The sequence below is a fragment of the Mustelus asterias genome, unplaced genomic scaffold (genome assembly GCF_964213995.1).
Source record: "Mustelus asterias unplaced genomic scaffold, sMusAst1.hap1.1 HAP1_SCAFFOLD_835, whole genome shotgun sequence".
NCBI lineage: Eukaryota > Metazoa > Chordata > Chondrichthyes > Carcharhiniformes > Triakidae > Mustelus > Mustelus asterias.
Window position 1 is genome coordinate 39,189 of NW_027590781.1, and position 25,010 is coordinate 64,198.

General features: G+C 47.6%; 1 protein-coding gene across 1 annotated transcript in view; it reads right to left on the minus strand.

Annotated features, from left to right (window-relative positions):
• LOC144487485 (complement factor B-like) overlaps window positions 1-25,010 on the minus strand; it is a 50,850-nt gene that overhangs the window by 20,801 nt on the left and 5,039 nt on the right. The window contains exons 2-8 of the mRNA XM_078205579.1: window positions 23,995-24,216; window positions 21,934-22,116; window positions 16,460-16,633; window positions 15,321-15,416; window positions 13,503-13,645; window positions 11,038-11,176; window positions 6,967-7,113 (exon numbers count right to left, since the gene is read on the minus strand). Coding sequence (XP_078061705.1) covers window positions 6,967-7,113; window positions 11,038-11,176; window positions 13,503-13,645; window positions 15,321-15,416; window positions 16,460-16,633; window positions 21,934-22,116; window positions 23,995-24,216 — 1,104 coding nt within the window. The remainder of the gene's footprint in view (window positions 1-6,966; window positions 7,114-11,037; window positions 11,177-13,502; window positions 13,646-15,320; window positions 15,417-16,459; window positions 16,634-21,933; window positions 22,117-23,994; window positions 24,217-25,010) is intronic.

A 25,010-nucleotide genomic window follows, 5' to 3' on the forward strand; every position in this document is an offset into this window, starting at 1 on the left:
TGGTTGTATCACAGCTTGGTATGGCTCCTGCTCTGCCCAAGACCGCAAGTAACTGCAAAGCGTTGTGAATGTAGCCCAATCCATCACGCAAACCAGCCTCCCATCCATTGACTCTGTCTACTTTTCCCGCTGCCTCGGGGCATACTCACTTCCACCTTCTTCAGATACAAAAGTTTGAAGTCACGTACCAACCGACTCAAGAACAGCTTCTTCCCTGCTGCCATCAGACTTTTGAATGGACCTATCTCACATTAAGTTGGTCTTTCTCTACACCCTCACTATGACCGTAACACTATATAGAACAAAGAACAATACAGCACAGGAACAGGCCCTGCGGCCCTCCAAGCCTGCGCCGCTCCCTGGTCCAAACTAGACCATTCTTTTCTATCCCTCCATTCCCACTCCGTTCATATGGCTGTCTAGATAAGTCTTAAACGTTCCCAGTGTGTCCGCCTCCACCACCTTGCCTGGCAGCGCATTCCAGGCCCCCACCACCCTCTGTGTAAAATACGTCCTTCTGATATCCGTGTTAAACCTCCCCCCCTCACCTTGAACCTATGACCCCTCGTGAACGCCACCATCGATCTGGGAAAAAGCTTCCCACCGTTCACCCTATCTATGCCTTTCATAATTTTATACACCTCTATTAGGTCACCCCTCATCCTCTGTCTTTCCAGTGAGAACAACCCCAGTTTACCCAATCTCTCCTCATGACTAAGCCCTTCCATACCTGGCAACATCCTGGTAAACCTCCTCTGCACTCTCTCTAAAGCCTCCACGTCCTTCCGGTAGTGTGGCGACCAGAACTGGGCGCAGTATTCCAAATGCGGCCGAACCAACGTTCTATACAACTGCAACATCAGACCCCAACTTTTATACTCTATGCCCCATCCTATAAAGGCAAGCATGCCATATGCCTTATTCACTACCTTCTCCACCTGTGACGTCACCTTCAAGGATCTGTGGACTTGCACACCCAGGTCCCTCTGCGTATCTACACCCTTTATGGTTATATTCTGCACTCTCTCCTTTCCTTCTCTATGAACAGTATGCTTTGTCTGTACAACATGCAAGAAACAATACTTTTTACTTTATACTAATGCATGTGACAATAATAAGTCAAATCAAATAAAAAAAGGTGATTGTAACTATCATTCCCTCAGTACTGACCCTCCGACAGTGCAGCAAGCCTCCAATTTTCTCTGACACTGAGTGCTGGCACTGGGGGCTGGCAGCACCAGAGATACTTGGTAAGAGAGGTCATTTATAAAGGAGGAAAGTGAGGCCAAGAGGTGTAAGGAGGGAAGTCCAGAGGCTTGGGCCAAGCCAACCAAAGACAAAGCCATCAATAGAGGAGCCATTTAGGTGGATTGGCCAAGCTACATTACACCTTAGTGTCAGGGGGACTAGCTAGAGTAAATGCATGGGGTTATGGGGATAGGGCCTGGGTAGAATTGTGGTTGGTGCAGACTTGATGGGCTGAATGGCCTGCTTCTGCACTGTGGGATTCTATGTGCAAGTTAGGTGGATTGGCCATGCTAAATTGCCCCTTAGTGTCTCGAAATTCATTTGTTCATCATATCTGCTGATGCACCAGCATGTGATTGCAATGGTTAGATTAGTTATTAGCACAGCCAGCACTGGCATTTGGAATACTGCGTCCAGTTCTGGTCGCCACACTACCAGAAGGACGTGGAGGCTTTGGAGAGAGTACAGAGGAGGTTTACCAGGATGTTGCCTGGTATGGAGGGGCTTGGTTATGAGGAGAGATTGGGGAAACTGGGGTTGTTCTCCTTGGAAAGACGGAGGATGAGGGGAGACTTAATAGAGGTGTATAAAATTATGAAAGGCATGGATAGGGTGAACGGTGGGAAGCTTTTCCCCGGGTCGGTGGTGACGTTCACGAGGGGTCATAGGTTCAAGGTGAAGGGGGGGAGGTTTAACACAGATATCAGAAGGACATATTTCACACAGAGGGTCGTGGGGGCCTGGAATGTGTTGCCGGGCAAGGTGGTGGAGGCGGACACACTGGGAACGTTTAAGACTTATCTAGACAGCTATATGAACGGAGTGGGAATGGAGGGATACAAAAGAGTGGTCTAGTTTGGACCAGGGAGCGGCGCGGGCTAATTGTTCCTTGTTTCTCGTTTTAAGGTTTCATTCTATGATCATCTTGCTGGTGCCAGTACAGAGCGAGACTGCGGATAGTTGGGAACCTGTCTCGGGGGCAGGGAATTCATATGGTGTTCGTGGAAGTGGAAATGACTAGGGTTGGGAAGCATTTTCCGATCAGGGCCATTGTGATCTCCTGGACTCGTTTCGATCGCCTCACGGGGTCGGAGAGGAATTTCCCAGATTTTTTTTTCCCCATATTGGCCCTGGGGTTTTTCACTCTGGGTTTTCACCTCTCCCTGGAGATCACATGGTCTGGAATGGGGGGGTGGGGGTGAGTTAATAGGTTGTAATGAACAAAGCATCGTAGCTGTGAGGGACAGCTCGGTGGATAGGATATTGGTATGTAGATAGGCTGGAAAATTGGGCGGGGATTCAGGATTCATTCCTGGACCGGGGAGCGGCGCGGGCTTGGAGGGCCGAAGGGCCTGTTCCTGTGCTGTATTGTTCTTTGTTCTTTGAACCAGGCTGTTGCTAATAACTCCGACAACTGGTCTAGGTTTTTGAATAAAAGCAAAATACAATGTCGGTTAGGGAGATTAGTTGTCACCCAAGGCTGGAATTGAACCCAGGTCCCCGGTGCTGTGAGGCAACAGTGACAACCACTGTGCTGCCACCGAGCCACAGAACTCAAGTGGATAGGGTGTAGCCCAGCTCCAACTCGGCCAGGCATCGGTGAGATCGCACCTGGAGTATTGCGTACAGTTTTGGTCTCCTTACTATTTGCCAGAATACTCTGTGGGACAGGCACTGAGGGCAGCGGAGAACAGAAATTAGTGGAGAAAGATTGTGCTTGGCATGGCCAACCCTTGGAGTGAGGACGGATAAATTTGCTTTGGAAGCTGTTCAGAGAAGGTTCACGAGGCTAATTCCTGAGATGATGGGGTTTTCTTATGAGGAAAGGTTGACAAGTTGGTCCTAGACCCATTGGAGGTTAGAACAGTCAAAGGAAATCTTATTGGAACAAATCAGATTCTGAAGCCTCCTCCTCCTCACTGTGGGGGAATCCAAGGATGTGCGGGTTAGGTGGATTGGCCATGCTAAATTGCCCCTTAGTATCAGGGGGACTAGAACATAAGAACTAGGAGCAGGAGTAGACCATCTGGTCCCTCGAGGCTGCTCCGCCATTCAATAAGATCATGGCTGATCTTTTCGTGGACTCAGCTTCTCTTACCTGCTTGCTCACCATAACCCTTAATTCCTTTACTGTTCAAAAATCTATCTATCCTTGCCTTAAAAACATTCAGTGAGGTAACTTCAACTGCTTCACTGGGCAGGGAAGCTCACAGACTAGCTCGGGTAAATAAATGTGGTTATAGGTATAGTGTCTGGGTGGGATTGTGGTCAGTGCAGACTTGATAGGCCAAATGGCTTCCTTCTGCACTTTAGGGATTATGGTTCTATGGAGCACAATTTCAAAATAAGGGGTCTCCCATTTAACACAAAGATGAGGAGGAATTTCTTCTCTCAGAGAGTTGTTAGACATTTCAAGTCTCCCCCAGTGAGCAGTGGAGGCTGCAACATTGAATATATTCAAGACTGAGTTAGATGTTTTCCCGACAGGAGAGTTACGGGTTACGGGGAGAGGCAGACGGGAGAGTGGAGTTAAGTGTACGAGTCATGATCTTACTGAATTAGCATGCAGGCTCAAAGGGCTGAATGGCATTTGGAGTATTGTGAGCAGTTTTGGGCCCCATATCTACGGAAGGATGTGCTGGCCTTGGAAAGGGTCCAGAGGAGGTTCGAAAGAATAATCCCTAGAATGAAGAGTTTGTCATATGAGGAATGGTTGAGAACTCTGGGTCTGTACTCGTTGGAGTTTAGAAGGATGAGGGGGGATCTTATTGAAACTTACAGAATACTGCGAGGCCTGGATAGAGTGGACGTGGAGAGGATGTTTCCACTCGTAGGAAAAACTATAACCAGGGGGCACAACCTCAGGCTAAAGAACAAAGAACAAAGAACAATACAGCACAGGAACAGGCCCTTCGGCCCTCCAAGCCCGCGCCGCTCCCCGGTCCAGGATTGAATCCTGAATCCAGGATCCCCGCCCAATTTTCCAGCCTATCTACATACCAATATCCTATCCACCGAGCTGTCCCTCACAGCTACGATGCTTTGTTCATTACAACCTATTAACTCATCCCCAACCCCCCATTCCAGACCATGTGATCTCCAGGGAGAGGCGAAAACCCAGAGTGAAAAACCCCAGGGCCAAGATGGGGAAAAAAAAATCTGGGAAATTCCTCTCCGACCCCCTGAGGCGATCGAAACGAGTCCAGGAGATCACAATGGCCCTGATCGGAAAATGCTTCCCAACCCTAGTCATTTCCACTAGGGAATTTAAAGGGACGATCCTTTAAAACAGAGATGAGAAGGAATTTCTTCAGCCAGAGAGTGGTGAATCTGTGGAACTCTTTGCCACAGAAGGCTGTGGAGGCCAGGTCACTGAGTGTCTTTAAGATAGTGATAGATAGGTTCTTCATTAATAAGGGGATCAGGGGTTATGGGGAAAAGGCAGGAGAATGGGGATGAGAAAAATATCAGCCATGATTTAATGGCCGAGCAGACTCGATGGGCCGAGTGGCCTAATTCTGCTCCTATGTTTTATGGTCTTATGGCATACTCCTGCTCTTAATGTTCTTGTGTTCTTATGTTTAGTTGAGGAGACATCGCCAGGGATGGGGTTTTGCGAATAGACGATGTAAAAAGTTAGCAAGCCCTTTGGGGGCGGGGCTCCAGAGGGTCATGTGGCCCCTTTGGCCAATCGGGCCGAAGCTGGCGAATCCTGGGGCGGGGCTCTCCCAGGCAGTCTAGGAACTGGAGTCAGGGTAGCATCCTTATCATTCTCTGCAAATAGTTCTTATAGTTACTTAGCTTAGTGGTCGCCACTCCTTTCAAGAGAAGTCCTGGGCGGGTCGGATCAAGGAAAACCCCAAGGCTTTTTACTCTTATGTGAGAAATATAAGAATGACCAGGTGAGGTTAGGGCCGGTCAAGGATAGTAGTGGGAACTTGTGCATGGAGTCAGAAGAGATAGGAGAGGTGATGAATGAATACTTTTCTTCAGTGTTCACCAAGGAGAGGGGCCATGTTTTTGAGGATGAGAGTGTGATACAGGCTGATATGCTGGAGGAGGTAGATGTTCTGAGGGAAGATGTATTAGCAATTTTGAAAAACCTGAGGGTCGATAAGTCCCCTGGGCCAGATGGGATATATCCTAGGATTCTTTGGGAGGCAAGGGATGAGATTGCAGAGCCTTTGGCTTTGATCTTTGGGTCCTCACTGTCCACGGGGATAGTGCCAGAGGACTGGAGAGTGGCAAATGTTGTTCCTCTGTTCAAGAAAGGAAATAGGAATGACCCTGGTAATTATAGGCCGGTTAGTCTTACTTCGGTGGTCAGTAAGTTAATGGAAAAGGTCCTGAGGGATAGGATTTATAAGCATTTGGAAAGATGCAGCTTAATCCGGGATAGTCAACACGGATTCGCGAAGGGTAAGTCTTGCCTCACAAATTTGATTGAATTCTTTGAGGAGGTAACTAAGTGTGTAGATGAAGGTAGAGCAGTTGATGTCGTATACATGGATTTTAGTAAGGCGTTTGATAAGGTTCCCCATGGTCGGCTCGTGATGAAAGTAAGGAGGTGTGGGATAGAGGGAAATTTGGCCGATTGGATAAGTAACTGGCTATCTCATAGAAGACAGAGGGTGGTGGTGGATGGAAAATTTTCAGACTGAAGACCAGTTACCAGCGGTGTACCACAGGGACCAGTGCTGGATCCTCTGCTATTTGTGATTTTTATCAATGACTTGGAGGAGGGGGCTGAAGGGTGGGTCAGTAAATTTGCTGATGACACCAAGATTGGTGGAGTAGTGGATGAGGTGGAGGGCTGTTGTAGGCTGCAAAGAGACATTGATAGGATGCAAAGCTGGGCTGAAAAATGGCAGATGGAGTTTAACCCTGATAATGCGAGGTGATTCATTTTGGTAGGACAAATTTGAATGCGGATTACAGGGTCAACGGCAGGGTTCTGAGGAATGTGGAGGAACAGAGAGATCTTGGGTTCATTTCCACAGATTTCTGAAGGTTGCCAATCAAGTGGATGGAGCCGTGAAGAAGGCCTATAGTGTGTCAGCGTTTATTAACAGGGGGTTTGAGTTTAAGAGCCGTGGGGTTATGCTGCAACTGTACAGGACCTTGGTGAGACCACATTTGGAATATTGTGTGCAGTTCTGGTCACCTTACTATAAGAAGGATGTGGAAGCATTGGAGAGAGTGCAGAGGAGATTTACCAGGATGCTGCCTGGTTTGGAGGGTAGGTCTTATGAGGAAAGGTTGAGGGAGCTAGGGCTTTTCTCTTTAGAGCGGAGGAGGATGAGAGGCGACTTAATAGAGGTTTATAAGATGATGAGGGGGATAGAGTGGACGTTCAGAGAGTATTTCCTCAGGTGGATGTAGCTGTTACTAGGGGGCATAACTATAAGGTTCATGGAGGGAGATATAGGAGGGATGCCCGAGGTAGGTTCTTTACTCGGAGAGTGGTTGGGGTGTGAAATGGACTGCCTGCTGTGATAGTGGAGTCGGACACTTTAGGAACTTTCAAGCGGTTATTGGATAGGCACATGGAGCACACCAGGATGATAGGGAGTGGGATAGCTTGATCTTGGTTTCGGACTAAGCTCGGCACAACATCGAGGGCTGAAGGGCCTGTACTGTGCTGTACTGTTCTATGTTCTATACAGTGCCCCAGAGGTGGAAGTGGGTCACCAAGCGAGGGTTAATGGTACCACTCACCGTCCGTGAAGATCATGATGGCATGTCGCACCTCGATCCACGCTAACTGCCTGTTCTTCATTGACGCCTTCTGAAAACTCATCATCTCATAAACAGTTTTCAAAGCTCCGGTCATGTTTGTTCCTGTGTTGTTGTCAATTACGACGTCTAAGGGAAAGGGTTCATTAGTCAATGCCTTTCCAGGACGGAACATCGCTGGGCTCCCAATCTAAATTTGACCTTGTTTAGCCCCTTCAGAATCTTGAGTTGACACGTCTAACACTGACGTGGCACTTAAGGTGGCACAATGGTTTGCACGTTCTCCCCATGTCTGCATGGGTTTCCTCCGGGTATTCTGGTTTCTTCCCACCGTCCAAAGATGTGTAAATTAGGTGGATTGGCCATGCTAAATTGCCCCTTAGTGTCCAAAGATGAGTAGGTTAGGGGGGGAATTAGTGGGGTAAATAAATCAGTTACAGGGATAGGGCAGGGCTCGGCCTGGGTAAGATACTCTATCAGAGAGTCGGTGCAGGCTCGATGGGCCAAACTGGCCTCCTTCTGCACTGTTAGGATTCTATGAAGGGGGAAAGCTCAAAGGAGATGTGAGGGGCAGGTTTTTTACACACAGAGTGGTAGGTGTCTGGAATAAGCTGGCGGGGGTAGTGGTGGAGGCAGATATGATAGTGGCGTTTAAGGGGCTTTTAGATAAGCACATGAATATGCAAGGAATAGACCAAGGAGCAAGGGCAGACAAAAGGGATTAGTTTAATCTGGCTTCATGTTCAGCATAACATAGTGGGCCGAAAGGCCTGTTCCTGTGCTGCACTGTTCTATTGAAGCCAGGCCCACTCTTCCGGTGAATAACTCAGGGGGTGCAGCACAATCAGAGGTGCCGCCTCTCAGATAAGACTCCAAATGGGGGTGTTATAGGGAGAAGAGGGGCTCACCCTCAAAATTGGAGCTGAGTCTTCGTGGTAGCATGTCCGAGTGAATTGAGTTAAAGTTCCAGTCACTGAGGACGGGGAGCAGGTTTAGATCCTACCGGTGTCAGAGTTTCAGCTGATTCGCCTTCACCTTTGGGTGGACAAGTGGCAGCTAACATTTAATGCAGGATAGCGAACAGTGTTTCACGGTGCAGAGATGGTGGGGTGATGGTAACATCACTGGATTAGTAATCCAGAGACCCAAACTAATGCTTTGGGGACATGGGTTCGAATCCCACAACTAGTCGAATTTTAGATTCAATTAATAAAATCTGGAATTAAATCAAATCCTGAAAGCTCATAAGTAAAGGTGAACATGGAGACATCAGTAATTGTTGCAAAGAACATACCTGGTTCACTACTGCACTTTTAAGGAAGGAAATCTGCCCATCTTTACCCGGTCTGGCCTACATATGACACCAGATCCACAGCAATGTAGTTGACTGGGTGACACGGCGGCACAATGGTTAGCACTGCTGCCTCACAGTGCCAGGAATCATGGTTCAATTCCGGCCTCGGGTGGCTGTCTGTTGGAGTTTGAACATTCTCCCTGTGTCTGCGTGGGTTTCCTCCCACAGTCTGAAAGATGTGCTGGTTAGATGGATTGACCCGAACAGGCGCAGGAGTGTAGCGACTCGTGGTATTTCACAGTAACTTCATTGCAGTGTTAATGTATGCCTTACTTTGTGGCTAATAAATAAAAACTTTAAACTTTGGATATAAGGCCATTAACTGAAAAAATAGAACAAATCATTGGCGGCACAGTGGTTAGCACTGCTGCCTCGCAGCGCCAGGGACTCAGGTTCAATTCCAACCTTGGGTCATTGTCTGCATGGAGTTTGCATGTTCTCCTCGTGTCTGCGTGGGTTTCCTCCGGGTGCTCTGGTTTCCTCCAAAGATGTGCGGGTTAGGTTGTTTGGCCATGCTAAATTGCCCCTTAGTGTCAGGGGCAGTAGTGTCAGTAGGGTAAATTGTGGGGGATTACAGGGATAGGGCCTGGGTGGGATTGTTGTCTGTGTAGGCTCGATGGGCAAAATGGCCTCCCTCTCCACTGCAGTGATTCTGTGACTGTTAACCTTGCCTCAGGGCATCAAATGCTTTTGATTCCTACATACCACAAAAGAATTTTAAAAAAATAAGGGGGTGGGATCGAGAAGAACTTTGTCACAATAGGGAGACAGGTTTCTGGAAACCTAGGAATTAATTGGAAACGTCAAAACCAGAATGGTCGGTTTTCACTGGGTGAGAGACTGAAAAGGTACTGAAACAAGGCGACCAATGGAATTGTGGGACAGGTCAGCCATGACCCATTCCTATAGTGGGCTGAATGGCCTCCTCCCCTCTCCCCTGAGAGATAAACAGGTGACAGCCCTTGATAAAACGTGTTTCAGCAGAGGAGCAAGACTTGAGAGGACTGTGGAACAAAAGAATTACAGGTGAGATTCTCCAACCTCTCAGCTGTGTGCTTCCCGCCGGTGGGAGGTGATGCAATGTTTGCTTGTGGCTGGATTTTCTGGTGCCACCGCTGTCGATGGGAATTGAATTGACGTCACCCCACGCCAGCGGGACTGGAGAAACTCGCCACGAGAGCATCCTGAGAATTCCAGCCGACATTTTTTAAAAATCCACAAAGCACCAGAAGGCTGTGGAGGTTTTGGAGAGGGTACAGAAGAGGTTTACCAGGATGTTGTCTTGTCTGGAGGGTTTTAGCTATGAGGAGAGGTTGGATAAACTCCGTTTGTTCTCACTGGAACGACGGACGTTGTGGGGTGACCTGATAGAGGTTTACAAGATGATGAGTGGCATGGACAGAGTGGACAGTCAGATGCTCTTTCCTTGGGTAGAAAAGTCAAGTACTCGGGGACATAGATTTAAGGTGCGTGGGGAAAAGTTTAGAGGAGATGTGCGAGGCAAATCTTTTTACACAGAAGGTGGTGAATGTCTGGAACGCGCTGCCCGGGGAGGTGGTGGGAACAGCTACAGCATTTAAGGAGCTTTTAGATGAATAAATGGGATGGGAATGGATGGAAATTGGCTCTGTAAGTGCGTACGGTTTTAGTTTAGGCAGGCATCATGATCGGTGCAGGCTTGGAGGGCCGAAGGGCCTGTTCCTGTGCTGTACTTTTCTTTGTTCTTTGTCTCTCACCTGACTATTTAATACTTTAGTCAAACCCCAAGGAGACTCCAAGGAGTGAGTATTAAACCAAATATGATACCGAGCCACAAAAGGAGACATTAGGTCAGATGAACAAAAGCTCAGTGAAAGAGTTGGACTTTAAAAGGTGTCTTAAAGGAGGAAGGGGTGGGGAGAGGGTTAGGATGTGAATTCCAGAGCTTGGGGCCTAGGCAGTTGAAGGCACGGCTGCCAATGGTAGTGCGATTAGTTAGCACTGCTGCCTCACAGCACCAGGGACCTGGGTTCAATTCCCGGCTTGGGTCACTGTCTGTGTGGAGTTTGCACGTTCTCCCCGTGTCTGCATGGGTTTCCTCCAGGTGCTCCGGTTTCCTCCCACTGTCCAAAGATATGTGGGTTAGGTTGATTGGCCATGCTAAATTGATCTTAGTGTCAGGGGGACTAGCAGGGTAAATATGAGGGGTTACGGGAATAGGGCCTGAGTGGGATTGTGGTCGATGGGCCAAATGGCTTCCTTCTGCACTTAGGGATTCTATAATTCTATAATTAGATTCAGGGATGCTCAAGAAGCCAGAATTACAGGAGAGCGCAGATCTCTTGGAGAGTTGCAGGGGCCTGGGAGAGATAGGGAAAGGGCGAGGTCATCGAGGGATTAGAAAACGGACAATAGAAGTGTAAAGTTTATTTATTATTGTCACATTATATTGACACTGCAATGAAGTTACTGTGAAAATCCCAGAGTCGCCACACTCCGGCGCCCGTTTGGGTACACTGAGGGAGAATTTAGCATGGTCAATGCACCTAACCAGCACGTCTTTTCGAACTATGGGAGGAAACCAGAGCACCCGGAGGAAACCCATGCAGACACGGGGAGAATGTGAAGACTGACGGGGATTGAACCCAGGTCCCTGACGCTGTGAGATAGCAGTGCTAACCACTGTGCCATTGGATAAATGATGGAGAATATTTGCCTACCTTCATACTTGAGATCCATCAGCGCACTGGCAACGTAATCTGGGAAACCTGATTCAAGGTGACCGATATTGATGATTATTTGAGATCGAGAGCCAAAGGTCACCACTCCGTAAAGGATCACAACCTCAAACCGACTCATCTGTGAAAGTTGAGGAGAGGAAATTGATTTCCCTAAAGATCCAATAGCTGGAAAACCTTCAACTCTCAGAAAACTAGAACAAGAGGAGTGAGTATCAACCATTTAGCCCATCAATCAGCCTCTGGACAGAGACTTGAACCTGTAGCCTAAGGCTGGGCCCTCTCAGTTTGCAGTACTGAGGGACTCTTTTGAATGAGGCACAAAATTAAAGGCCCACCTGCCCTCTGAGATAACGCAAAGACATCCTATGATACTGTTTCAAAGAAAAGCAGGAGAATTATTCCTCGTGTCCTGGTCAATACCTAATCCTCAGTCAACACTGCTAAAAGCAGCCCCTCTGGTTATTGTTATCATTTGACTTTCATAGAATCCCTACAGTGCAGAAGGAGGCCATTCAGCCCTTCGAGTCAGCACCGATCACAATCCCACCCAGGCCTTATTCTTGTAACCCCACATATTTATCCTGCTAATCCGCCTTACACGGGGAGACTCCACACAGACAGTCACCCGAGCCTGGAATCGAGCCCGGGTCTCTAGCACTGTGAGGCAGCAGTGCTAACCACTGTGCCGCCCAAACTATCTGGCTCAAGGTCGTCCCTTTCTGCAGTAGCACAATGTCATTTACTCAACAGCAGCTTGTCCACCATCTACAAGGCACAAGTCAGGAGTGTGATGGAATACTCCCCACTTGCCTGGATGGGTGCAGCTCCAACAACACTCAAGAAGCTCGACACCATCCAGACAAAATAGCCCCACTTAATTGACACCCCATCCACAAACATTCACCTCTTCCACCGCTAACGCACAGTGGCAGCCGTGTGTACCATCTACAAGATGCACTGCAGCAACTCACCCAGGCTCCTTAGACAGCACCTTCCAAACTTGGCCATCCAGAAGGACAAGGGCAAGGGATACATGGGAAACACCGCCACCTGGATGTTTCCCTCCAAGCTGCACACCATCCTGACTTGGAAATATATCGCCGTTCCTTCACTGGATCAGAATCTTGGAGGTCCCTCACTAACAGCACTGTGGGTGTACCTACACCACAGCTGTTCAAGAAGGTGGCTCACTACCGCCTTCTCTGGGGCATGGGCATGGCCTAGCCAGTGACACTCACATCTTGCCTCTCCGGTGAGTACCTTTGAGAGGGATAGAATTTCATTTCCATCATGTTTTACAGCATTCCCAGAACTTAGACACTGTTTGAGATGCAGCAGCTGAGTTTGCATGCAGCAAGCTTCCAAAGGAACAGCAACTTAGATAATGACCAGATAATCTTACATTTGCAATGTTAATTGAGGGATGACTATTGACCAGGACACCAGGGTAAACGTCTCACCTGAAAGACAGCACCTTCTAAAGTGAAGTACTCCCTCAGCACTGCAGTGGGAGTGTCAATGTCGAACCCAGGGTCTTTTGACTCAGGCACGCATGCTACCCATTGAGCGAAGGTTCAAACCCAATTCTTCCAGTTGTCCAATGAACATCAAGCAACAAACCTCCTGGCTAGTGGGGAGCACTTGATGCAACCTGTCTGAGATTCTGTGATCAAGTTGCTTCCTAATGCCAAGTCTGGCTAGCTGTAAGGTTATAGGCTGGCCATCAAGGGTGGTTTGTTGGTAGGACTAATTTGTGCACAGTATGATCCTGCAAATGGGACCCCACAACGGTGGCACAGTGGTTGGCACTGTTACCTCACAGCGCCAGGGACCCAGGTTCAATTCCAGCCTCGGGTCACTGTCTGTGTGGAGTTTGCACATTCTCCCTGTGTCTGCATGGGATTCCTCCGGGTGCTCCGGTTTCCTCCCACAGTCTAACGATGTGTGGGTTGGGTTGATTGGCCATGCTAAATTGCCCCTTAGTGTCAGCCAGATTAGCAGGGTGAATAGGTGAGGTTATGGGAATAGGGCCTGGGTGGGACTGTTGTCGGTGCAGACTCAATGGGCCAAATGGCCTCCTTCTGCACCAGAATCTCACAGAATCTCACTGGCTGTCCTGTCTGGAGCCAATACACATCTCTTTAACCTGTGCTTAATGCTCCCTCCACTCACATTGTCTGTATCTTTAAGACCTGGTTGGTTGTAGAGATTCGCATTCTAATCAGTATTCTGTAACTTGATTTTGTGTCTCTGTGCCCTGTTTGAGAGCAGATTTCCACTCCATCTGACGAAGGAGCAGCAGCTCCGAAAGCTAATGGTATTTGCTACCAAATAAACCTGTTGGACTTTAACCTGGTGTTGTTAAAACCCTTACTCCTTCTGCACTGCAGGGATTCTATTCCATTCCATTCCATTCTATTCTCACATGCTAGGCTCTTTCTTACCATGTCAATAAAGGAGGTCAGAGCAGATATGGCGTTGTAAAATTCCACTTTCTTAATGCTTCCAGAAACATCCAAGATAATATAAATGTGAAGTTTCTGACCTTGCCCCAGATCAAGCTTCCGGCCAATGGAACCTGAGGAATCTAAGAAACGTTTATCAGATCAAGCTTAGATTCCTTCATAATATTTACTCCATTCAATGTATAAATACATCACACTAGCAGAACCCACCCAATGGGTCACTTACACTGCAGGGTATTCACCAAGGTCATCATGCCAGTAGAGGCAACATTACTAGAGAAAGAATGGATCTCTCAGTATCCACCCCATTCCTTTGTTCCCTCCCTACTAGAGGGAGCGGAACTCCAGAAGAACTTTTTAAGCCAGTACGTGGAGGGTCCTACAAGAGAGGGACAGTTCTCCTCTCAGTGGGGGAGCATTTTACAGGCAGCAATCATAATTTAGATTCGAGATTGTTATGGGAAAAGACAAGGAGTCAATGGGTGGGAGGCTGGTTTGCGTGATGGACTGGGCTACGTTCGCAACCTTTTGTCGTTTCCTGTGGTCTTGGTCAGACCAGGAGCCAGACCAAGCTGTGATACATCCTGAAAGGATGCTTTCCATTGTGCATCTGTAAAAATTGGTTAGAGTCGTAGCGGACATGCCGAATTTCCTTAGAATTCCCCGAGTGGGGGTTTCAGCAGTCGATGGGGTGGGGGGGAGGGAGGTGGGGTGAAGTTGATCAATGTTACAGAGGTGGAAATCGGGAGTCTTAATGTGAATAACATGGGGTCGGAAACTCAACAGAATCAGACGTGACTTTGCTTCAGACTGGCTTTATCTCAGGCTGCTGCCGGGCAGAGGGAGAGAAATATAGAAACATAGAAAATAGGTGCAGGAGTAGACCATTCGGCCCTTCGAGCCTGCACCATCATTCACTATGATCATGGCTGATCATGCGCTTTCAGTATCCCACTCCCGCTTTCTCTCCATACTCCTTGATCCCTTTAGCCGCAAGGGCCACATCCAGTTCCCTCTTGAACATCTCTAACGAATCGGCCCTGACAGCTTTCTGTGGTAGAGAATTCCACAGGTTCACAGCTCTCTCAGTGAAAAAGTTCTTCCAATCTCAGTCCTGAGTGGGTTACCCCTTATCCTTCGACTGTGACCCCTAGTTCTGGACTTCCCCAACATCGGGAACATTCTTCCCGCATCGAGCCTGTCAGGTGCCATTAGGATTTTATATGTTTCTATGAGATGCCCTCCCATTCTTCTAAATTCCAATGAGTTCAAACCCAGTCAATCTCTTTTTATGTCAGTCCTGCCGTTCCGGGAATCAGTCTGGTGAACCTTTGCTGGACTCCCTCAATAGCAAGGATGTCCTTCCTCAGACTAGGAGGTCAAAATCACACACAATACTTAAGCTGTGGCCTCATCAAGGCCCTGTATAACTGCAGCAAGACTCCTTACTCCTATACTCAAATCCTCTTGCTATGAAGGCCAGCATGCCGTTAGCTTTCCTCACCGCCTGCTGACCTGCATGCCAACCTTCAGCGACTGTTCCACCATGACACCCAAGTCATGTTGCACTTCTCTAAACTGCCAGATGAAAGTCAGATATCGCCCGTCTGAAACCCTCACCCTTTGCTACGTTCAGGCTTGGATACTCCTAGCAACCTTTTGGCCCTGATCACTCTAAGACAATAGACGGAGGGGCTTCATCCTGGCAGTAGTCTCTCCCAGCAAGGGTTAAAACATCAAGACTTGCAGTTCACTACGCCTGCAATGAAACATCGAGAGCCAAATAGAATCACTCACCCTTTTCCTTCGCCAGACTGGACTCACTCAGAATGCGTGAAAAGGAGGCAGAAAAATGAGAAGCCACTTCCTCTGGCAAGTCAAAGGAATGCTTGTCTGAAATCAGAGATGTCAAATTAAAACAAAGCCAAGAGAAAGATAAGAACAAGAGGAGACCATTCAGCCCCTCCTGCCCCTCCCACCATTCAATGAGATCAACAACATACATATATTTATATAGCACCTTTAACACAATGGAATTGCCCGAGATGCTTCACAGGAGTATTCATAAAGTATAACACCGAGGCACATTCAACAATATTGGTTCAGGTGACCTAAAGGAACAAAACAAGGTGCAGAGGGGTGGAATAAAGAACAATACAGCACAGCCCACCAAGCCTGTGCTGATATGTGGTTTATATCCCTCTGTTCACCTTCCGTTCATGTATCTATCAAGATACACCCTGAACGTTGCTAATGTGCCTGCTTCCACCACCTCCACTGGCTGTCATAGAATCATTGAATCCCTGCTGTGCAGAAGGAGGCCATTCAGCCCATCAAGTCTGCACAGACCACAATGCCAGTGTACATCACCATGCACAGGGGAAGGTGATAGGGGAACAGAACCTGCTGAGAGTTGAGACACTGGCTGCAGAGTTTTGGATAACCTCAAATCTACAAGACGAGGTCGAGATGGTGGTAGAGTTAATGTCACCAATACTAGTAATCCAGAGGCCCAGGCTAATACTCTGGGGACACGGGTTCAAATCCCAGCTGGTGGAATTTAAATTCCGTTAAAGTAAAACCCATCTAAATCTGCTGTCCTTATCAGGTCTGGTCTATGTGTGACTCCAGCCCCCACAACAATGGTTTTTAACTGCCCTCTGGCAAGCCACTCAGTTCAAGGGCAACAAGTGCTGATCTTACCAGTGACACCCACATCCCACGAGAAAATGGAAAGAAGGGGGGAGCATGTGGAAAAACCAGCCAGGCATGTGTTGTGTTAACTGATTCTAAAGCTAGTGAAAGCATGGTCATGTCTCCTCTGTATCTTCATTCTGTTAATGCAACAAGTAAATAACTATCAATGTCAACTATTGAAAGCTCCAGTTGAGCTTCCACATTTGTAACCTTTACCGAGAAAGGACTGCACCACTCACGCTGACAGGTGGGCTCCGATCCACTCCATTCGCCAGTCTCCTGGCAGATTCTCTCCTTCGAACCAATCAGAACAAGATTGTCGAGGCAAATATATCTGACTTTATCATCCGTGCCGTAGTTAGTCCCGGATTTCACACTTCCTGCTGGAATTCCGGGATTAGGACAGGTGTCCACTGAGAGCAGAAAGGAGATTATCGCATCAATTAAATCCCCCAGAAATCAAACTTAGATTACACAGCACAAAAATACACTGAACAGATCCAATGTACATTAGATAGCGCGAATGTATATCACACAGCTCATATATATCACACAGCTCATATACATCACACAGTTCCGATATGTATCAGACGGCTCCAATATCCAGCACACAGCTCTGAATCCATCCCACAGCTCCGACATCCATCCCACAGCTCCGACATCCATCCCACAGCTCCGACATCCATCCCACAGCTCCGACACCCAGCACAGCTCCGACACCCAGCACACAGCTCTGACATCCAGCACACAACTCCAATATCCATCACACAGCTCCAATATCCATCACATAGCTCCAATATCCATCACACAGCCCCAATATCCATCACACAACTCGAATATCCATCACACAGCTCCAATATATATCACACAGCTCCAATATCCATCACACAGCTCCAATATATATCACACAGCTCCAATATCCATCACACAGCTCCAATATATATCACACAGCTCCAATATCCATCACACACTCCAATATATATCACACAGCTCCAATATATATCACACAGCTCCAATATATATCACATAGCTCCAATATCCATCACACAGCTCCAATATCCATCACACAGCTCCAATATATATCACACAGCTCCAATATCCATCACACAGCTCCAATATATATCACATAGCTCCAATATCCATCACACAGCTCCAATATCCATCACACAGCTCCAATATATATCACACAGCTCCAATATCCATCACACAGCTCCAATATATATCACACAGCTCCAATATCCATCACACAGCTCCAATATATATCACACAGCTCCAATATCCATCACACAGCTCCAATATCCATCACACAGCTCCAATATCCATCACACAGCTCCAATTTCCATCACACAGCTCCAATATATATCACACAGCTCCAATATCCATCACACAGCTCCAATATCCATCACACAGTTCCAATATCCATCACACAGCTCCAATATCCATCACACAGTTCCAATATCCATCACACAGCTCCAATATCCATCACAGCTCCAATATATATCACACAGCTCCAATATATATCACACAGCTCCAATATCCATCACCCAGCTCCAATGTCCATCACAGAGCTCCAATATATATCACACAGCCCATTTATATTTATATCCTGAGTGTGGGCTAGGCTAGCAATTCTTGCCCATCCCTAGTTGCCCTCGAGGAGGCGGTGGGGAGCTGCCTTCCTGAACCGTTGCAGTCCACGTGGCGTAGGTACACCCACAGTGCTGTTAGGGATGGTGTTGCAGGATTTCGACCCAGTGACAGTGAGAGAATGGCCGATATATTTCCATATCATGATGCAATCTGAGTGAACAGGACAAATAATTGTGCAACTTCTTAAGCAAGCCGGGTGAAGGGTTGTGAATGAGGCGGTGCAGTGTTCTAGAGGAAAATATCAATCAAAGTCAAATCACTCACAGAAAGATAAAATAAAGAGAGAGGAAGACAGATTGCGAAAGTCCGGAGGGAAAGCTGGCTAAAAAAAGAGAACGTGAAAAGGAGGTTAATAGTAAATTTGAAAATAAATTAAAAACAAAAACAACCTGACTTCACCATTATAATGGCTATTTCTCAATGTCAGAAAGGTTCATTGGCAGCTTTTAGAACATAGAAATAATGCAGCACAAACAGGCCCTTCGGCCCACAAGTTGCGCCGGTCATGTCCCTACCTACCTAGGCTTATATATAGGCTTACCAATAACCCTCCATCCTATTAAGTCCCATGTACTCATCCAGAAGTCTCTTAAAAGTCCCTATCGAGTTTGCCTCCACCACCACTGACGGCAGCCGATTCCACTCACCCACCACCCTCTGAGTGAAAAACGTACCCCTGACATCTCCTCTGTACCTACTCCCCAGCACCTTAAACCTGTGTCCTCTCGTAGTAGCCATTTCAGCCCTGGGAAAAAGCCTCCGAGAATCCACCCGATCTATACCTCTCAACATCTTGTACACCTCTATCAGGTCACCTCTCATCCTTCGTCTCTCCAAGGAGAAAAGACCGAGCTCCCTCAACCTATCCTCATAAGGCATGCCAACCAATCCAGGCAACATCTTGGTTAATCTTCTCTGCACCCTTTCAATAATTTCCACATCCCTCCTGTAATGAGGCGACCAGAACTGAGCACAGTACTCCAAGTGGGGTCTGACGAGGGTCTTATATAGCTGCATCATTATCTCCCAACTCCTAAACTCAATCCCTCGATTGATGAAGGCCAGCACAACATACGCCTTCTTAACCATCTCCTCTACCTGCGAGGCCGATTTAAGAGTCCTATGGACCCGGACCCCAAGGTCCTTCTGATCCTCTACCCTGCTTAGAGTCTTACCCTTGATATTATACTCCTTCATCCCATTTGACCTGCCAAAATGGGCCACTACACATTAATGCAGGTTGAAGTCCATCTGCCACTTCTCCGTCGAGTCTTGCATCCTATCTATGTCACGCTGCAGCTTCTGACATCCCTCCAAGCTATCCACAACACCACCAACCTTCGTGTTGTCGGCAAACTCCACCCCTCCACTTCCTCATCCAGGTCATTTATGAAAATGACAAAGAGCAAGGATCCCAGAACAGACGCCTGGGGCACTCCACTGGTGACCGACCTCCATTCAGAAAAAGACCCATCTACAACCACTCTCTGCCTTCTACAGGCAAGCCAGTTCTGGATCCACAAGGCAACAGCCCCTTGGATCCCATACCCTCTCACTTTCTCAAGAAGTCTTGCATGGGGGACCTTATCGAGCGCCTTGCTGAAGTCCATGTAAACCACATCTACCGCTTTTCCGTCGTCAATGAGTTTAGTCACATTTTCAATTAACTCCACCAGGCTCGTAAGGCACGATTTGCCTTTGACAAAGCCATGCTGACTACTTTTGAGCATACTAAACTTCTCTAAATGTTCATAAATCCAGTCCCTCAGGATCTTCTCCATCAATTTACCAACCACTGAGGTTAGACTCACCGATCGGTAATTTCCTGGGCTATCCCTATCCCCTTTCTTGAATATAGGAACCACATCCGCAATCCTCCAACCCTCCGAAACCTCTCCCGTCTCCATCAACGATGCAAAGATCATTGCCAGAGGCTCTGCAATCTCTTCCCTCACCTCCCACACTAACCTGGGGTACATCCCATCCAGTCCCGACGACTTATCTATCTTGATGTTATTCAAAATTTCCAACACATCCTCTTTCTTAATGTCCACATACTCAATCTTTTCAGTCCACCTCAATCCTGTAGTGCAACCAACCAGGTCTTTTTCCACCGTGAATACCGAGGTAAAATATTTATTAAGCACCTCTGCTATTTCTTCCGGTTCTGTACAGATTCTCTCACCTTCACATTTTATAGGTCCTATTCCTTCACATCTCATCCTTTTACTCTTCACATATTTATAGAACGCCTTAGGGTTCTCCTTAATCTTACGTGCCAAGGCCTTCTCGTGACCCCTTCTGGCTCTCCTAATTTCTTTCTTAAGTCCCTTCCTACAAGCCGTATACCCATCTAGATCCCTATCATCGCCTAGCTCTCTGAACCTTTTGTATGCTTTCCTTTTCTTTTTGACTAGGTTCAGCGCAGCTTTCGTGCACCACAGTTCCCGTAACCTACCAAAACCTCCCTGTCTCATCGGAACGTTGTCATGCAGAACTCCAGACAAACATTTCTTGAAAATCTGCCACCTTACTTCGGTACTTTTCCTCGAGAATACCTCCTTCCAATTTATGCCTCTAATCTCCTGCTTGATGGCTTCATATTTCCCATTACTCCAGATAAACACTTTCCTAGCTTGCCTGATTCTATCTCTTTCCAATGCTAGCGTAAAGGAGATAGAGTTATGATCACTATCCCCAAGATGCTCCCCCACTGAGAGATCCGACACCTGTCCAGGCTCATTAGCCAGTACCAGATCGAGTACAGCCTCTCCTCTTGTAGGCTTATCCACATGCTGTGTCAGGAAACCTCCTGAACACACCTCACAAACTCCTCCCCATCCAAACCCCTTACCCGAGGGATATTCCAATCAATGTTTGGGAAATTAAAGTCTCCCATCACGACAAGCCTGTTATTACTACATCTCTCCAGGATCTGTTTCCCTATCTGCTCCTCAACATCCCTGTTACTATTGGGCGGCCTGTAGAAAACACCCAGCAAAGTTATCGACCCCTTCCCCCTCCGAACTTCCACCCACAGAGACTCCGTAGACAATCCCTCCACGGCTTCCACCTTCTCTACAGCTCTGACACTATCCCTGATCAGCAGTGCCACTCCCCCCCCTCTTTTGCCTCCCTCTCTGTCCTTTCTGAAACATCTGAAACCCGGCACCTGAAGTACCCAGTCCTGTCCCTGTCCCCAAGTCTCCGTAATGGCCACCACATCACACTTCCAAGCATCGATCCACACTCTAAGCTCATCCACTTTATTCACTACACTCCTGGCATTAAAATAGACACATCTCAAACCTTTGATCTGAACTCTCCCCTTCTCCATCACCCGTCTATTCTCCCTCTTACACTGTCTACAGTCCTTCTCTATTTGCGGGCTAACCTCCTCGCTCTCAGTCCCCTCATCACGATTCTCTCCCCCCAACCTTTCTAGTTTAAAGTCTCCCCAGTAGCCTTAGCCAACCTTCCTGCCAGGATATTGGTCCCCCTGGGATTCAAGTGCCACCCGTCTTTTTTGTACAGGTATCTGTTCTCATGTTGTTACAAAGGGATTTAAAACTGGAATGGTCTAATGTCCTAATGTTAGGGATTGTGGGTTTTAATGGACAAAGAAAAGACTTGGTTTGCACACGCGGATTCAAATTAAGGTTTTATTGAAGAGCTGCTCTTTGCTCTGCTTCACAATGCTAAACTGAAAGTCAAACCTCAGCCTGAGCACGCACCCTCATGACAACACCATCAAATCATGTGATCAGCTCGTAAAGCAACAAATATATAAGAGATGGGCGATCTGCAGTGTGTTTAGCTTGTATGTTCCCTGCAAATGCAAGAACTCTAAGCCCATTGCATACATTTCATTGATGGAGCAGAATATATGTCGGAGAGCCTTATTAACCACGCACTTTCCCCTTGCCTGGTCTGACAATAGCACTTGTTCACAGCGATCTTGACAGCAATGTCACTCAAGCCCAGAGTGCACAGACAACATGCCTCCTGAATTAGTCCTCAGCGTTCAGAGGCAGCTTCGCTCTTGCGAGCTAACGTTACTCACATCCATCCTCGCACACGGCCGTGGTCCCGTTCCACCTCCCGTTAATCAGGCAGGTTCTGCTCTCCGAACCCAGCAGTTTGTATCCATCAGCACACTCGTAACTGACAGAGTCTCCCGCGGAATATGAGGCACGCTTTGGAAAGAATGCTCCTTCCTCGATTAAAGGTGCTGGGCACTTGAAGGCTGTAAATAAAGTAGCTCTTGAAAATGATTGACATAGGATGTGCAGCTCAGGGACAGATCGATATTGGTGTTCCACACCAGTCTCTGCCCACTCCAACGACCACATGCCCAACTCAAACCTCCTGTTAAGCAAGTCCATGCAGACGCAGAGAGAACGCGCCTCACCCAGGCAACAAGTATCAAATTCTCAGCACTCCCTGCACAAATCAATTATTTCTAAATTCTTAATTTGATCATTTAGTGACCATCTCATATCATTCTCCTATGACCTCAGTCATAAATAGAAAGGGTTTTTCCATACCCATACTATGGGCGGCATGGTGGCACAGTGGTTAGCACTGCTTCCCCCGCAGTGCCTAGGAACCGGGTTCAATTCCGGCCACGGGTAGCTGTCTGTGCTGAGCCTGCACATTCTCCCTATGTCTGTGTGGTTTCCTCTACATACTCCAGTTTCCTCCCACACTCCAAAGATGTACGGGTTAGGTTGATTGCCCCTTACTGTCAGGGAGATTAGCAGGGTAAACACGGGGATAGGGCCTGGGTGGGATTGATGTCGATGCAGGCTCGATGGGCCAAATGCCCTCCTTCTGTACTGTAGCGATTCTACGAACCTCTCATGGGTTTGGAAGGCGCTGCTAAAGTAGCCTTGGTGTAATGCACCTTGTAGATGGTACACATGGCTGTCACTTCATTGGTGGTGGACAGAGTGAATGTTACTGGAAGGGATGCCTATACAAGTGGGCTGCTTTGCGTGAGAACATGTCACACTTCTTGAGTATTGTTAGAGCTGCACCCATCCAGGCAAGTGGAGAGTATTCTATTACACTCCTGACTTGCATCTTCTAGATGTTGGACAGGCTTTGGGGAATAAGGAGATGAATTACTCACTGCAGGACTCCCAGCCTCTGACCTGCTTCTGGAGCCAAATATTTATGTGGTGATTCCAGTTCAGTTTCTGGTCAATGGTAACACTGAGAGTTTTGAACGTAGGGGATTCATCGATGGTAATGTCAAGGGAAAATTAAGTTTATTTATTAGTATCACAAGTAGGCTTACATTAACAACGCAATGAAGCTACTGTGAAAATTCCTTAGTTGCCACACTCCGGCGCCTGTTCGGGTACACTGAGGGAGAATTTAGCATGGCCAATGCACCCTAACCAGCACGTCTTTCGGACTGTGGGAAGAAACCGGAGCACCCGGAGGAAACCCACACAGACACGAGGGAGAATGTGCAGACTCTGCACAGACAGTGACCCAAGCCTGGAATCAAACCTGGGTCTTTGGCACTGTGAGGCAGCAGTGCTAACCCACTGTGCCACCATGCAGCGCACTGGTTAGTCCCTCGCTTTTTGGAGATGGCCATCGTCTGGAACTTGTGAGCCGCGAATGTTACGTGCCACTTGTCAGCCCAAGCCTGGCTATTCTCCAGGTCTTACTGCACTTTGGACATGGGCTGCTCCACTATCTGAGCAGTTGCGAATGATACTGAACATTGTGCAGTCATCAGCAAACATCCCCACTTCTGACCTAGTGATGGAAGGAAGGTCATTGATGAAGCAGCTGAAGATGGTTGGGTCTAGGACACTAACCCTGTGGGACTCCCGCAGTGATGTCCTGGGACTGAGATGATTGACCTCCAACCAACACAACCATCTTCCTTTGTGCCAGGTATGGCTCCAACCAGTGGAGAGTTTTCCCCCCAATTCCCATTGACTCCAGTTTTGCTAGGGCTCTGTGAAGCCACACTCGGTCAAATGCTACCTTGATGTCCAGGGCAGTCACTCTCACCTCACCCTATGCAATAGTATAAAGCAAATATTCTGTCTTTTCCATAACGTAGTGAGAATGGCTGGGAAAATAAAATGGGGAATCTCACCTCTGCATCCAGCATTCCGAATAATTTGCCGCGGAGAACTTCTCATTAAACTCCATTGGCCGTTTGCCCTACAGGTCCGGCTAGAAACGGGATAGGGGTAAAAGCCGAAGGGACAAACATACTTTAGGATGCTCCCGACAGCCCCACCTTGAGACAGCGTGATTGTCCCTCCGCTGATGGTAACATTGGGATCACAACTGGTGCCACTGTTTTCATTTTCATCTGGAAATCGGAGTAAGAAGCAGACAGTAAATGATAATAATCTCAGGAATTCAGCCCCGTTCAGTCTCAAAGTGGTGTTATCCCTGGACTATTAATCCAGAAACTCAGCTTACATTCTGGGGACCCGGGTTTGAATCCCGCCACGGCAGATGGTGGAATTTGAATTCAATTTTTAAAAAATATCCAGAATTAGGAATCTATTGATGACCACGAAACCATTGTCGATTGTCGGAAAAACCCATCTGGTTCACTCATGTCTTTTAGGGAAGGAAATCTGCTGTCCTTACCCGGTCTGGTCAACATGTGATTCCAGACTCACAACTGGTTGACTCTCAACTCCCCCGGGCAACTAGGGATGGGCAATAAATGCTGGCCAGCCAGCGACGCCCACGTCCCACGAAAGAATAAAAAAAAGAATTGGATTTCCATTCAGAGGCAATCTCACCTGGTAACGTGTTACTGAGGAGCACAGGGCAAGAATAGGGCAGATGTGCAGGTGGACAAGCGTCATGCACATGCACACGCAAGCACTTGCACACTGACACAGCCGCACATGTATACAGAGACACAACCATAACATAGAACATAGAACATAGAACATGACAGCGCAGAACAGGCCCTTCGGCCCTCGATGTTGAGCCGACCAGTGAAACCAATCTAAAGCCCATCTAACCTACACTGTTCCAATATCATCCATACGTTTATCCAATGACCATTTAAATGCCCTGAATGTTGGCGAGTCCACTACTGCTGCAGGCAGGGCATTCCACGCCCTTACTACTCTCTGAGTGAAG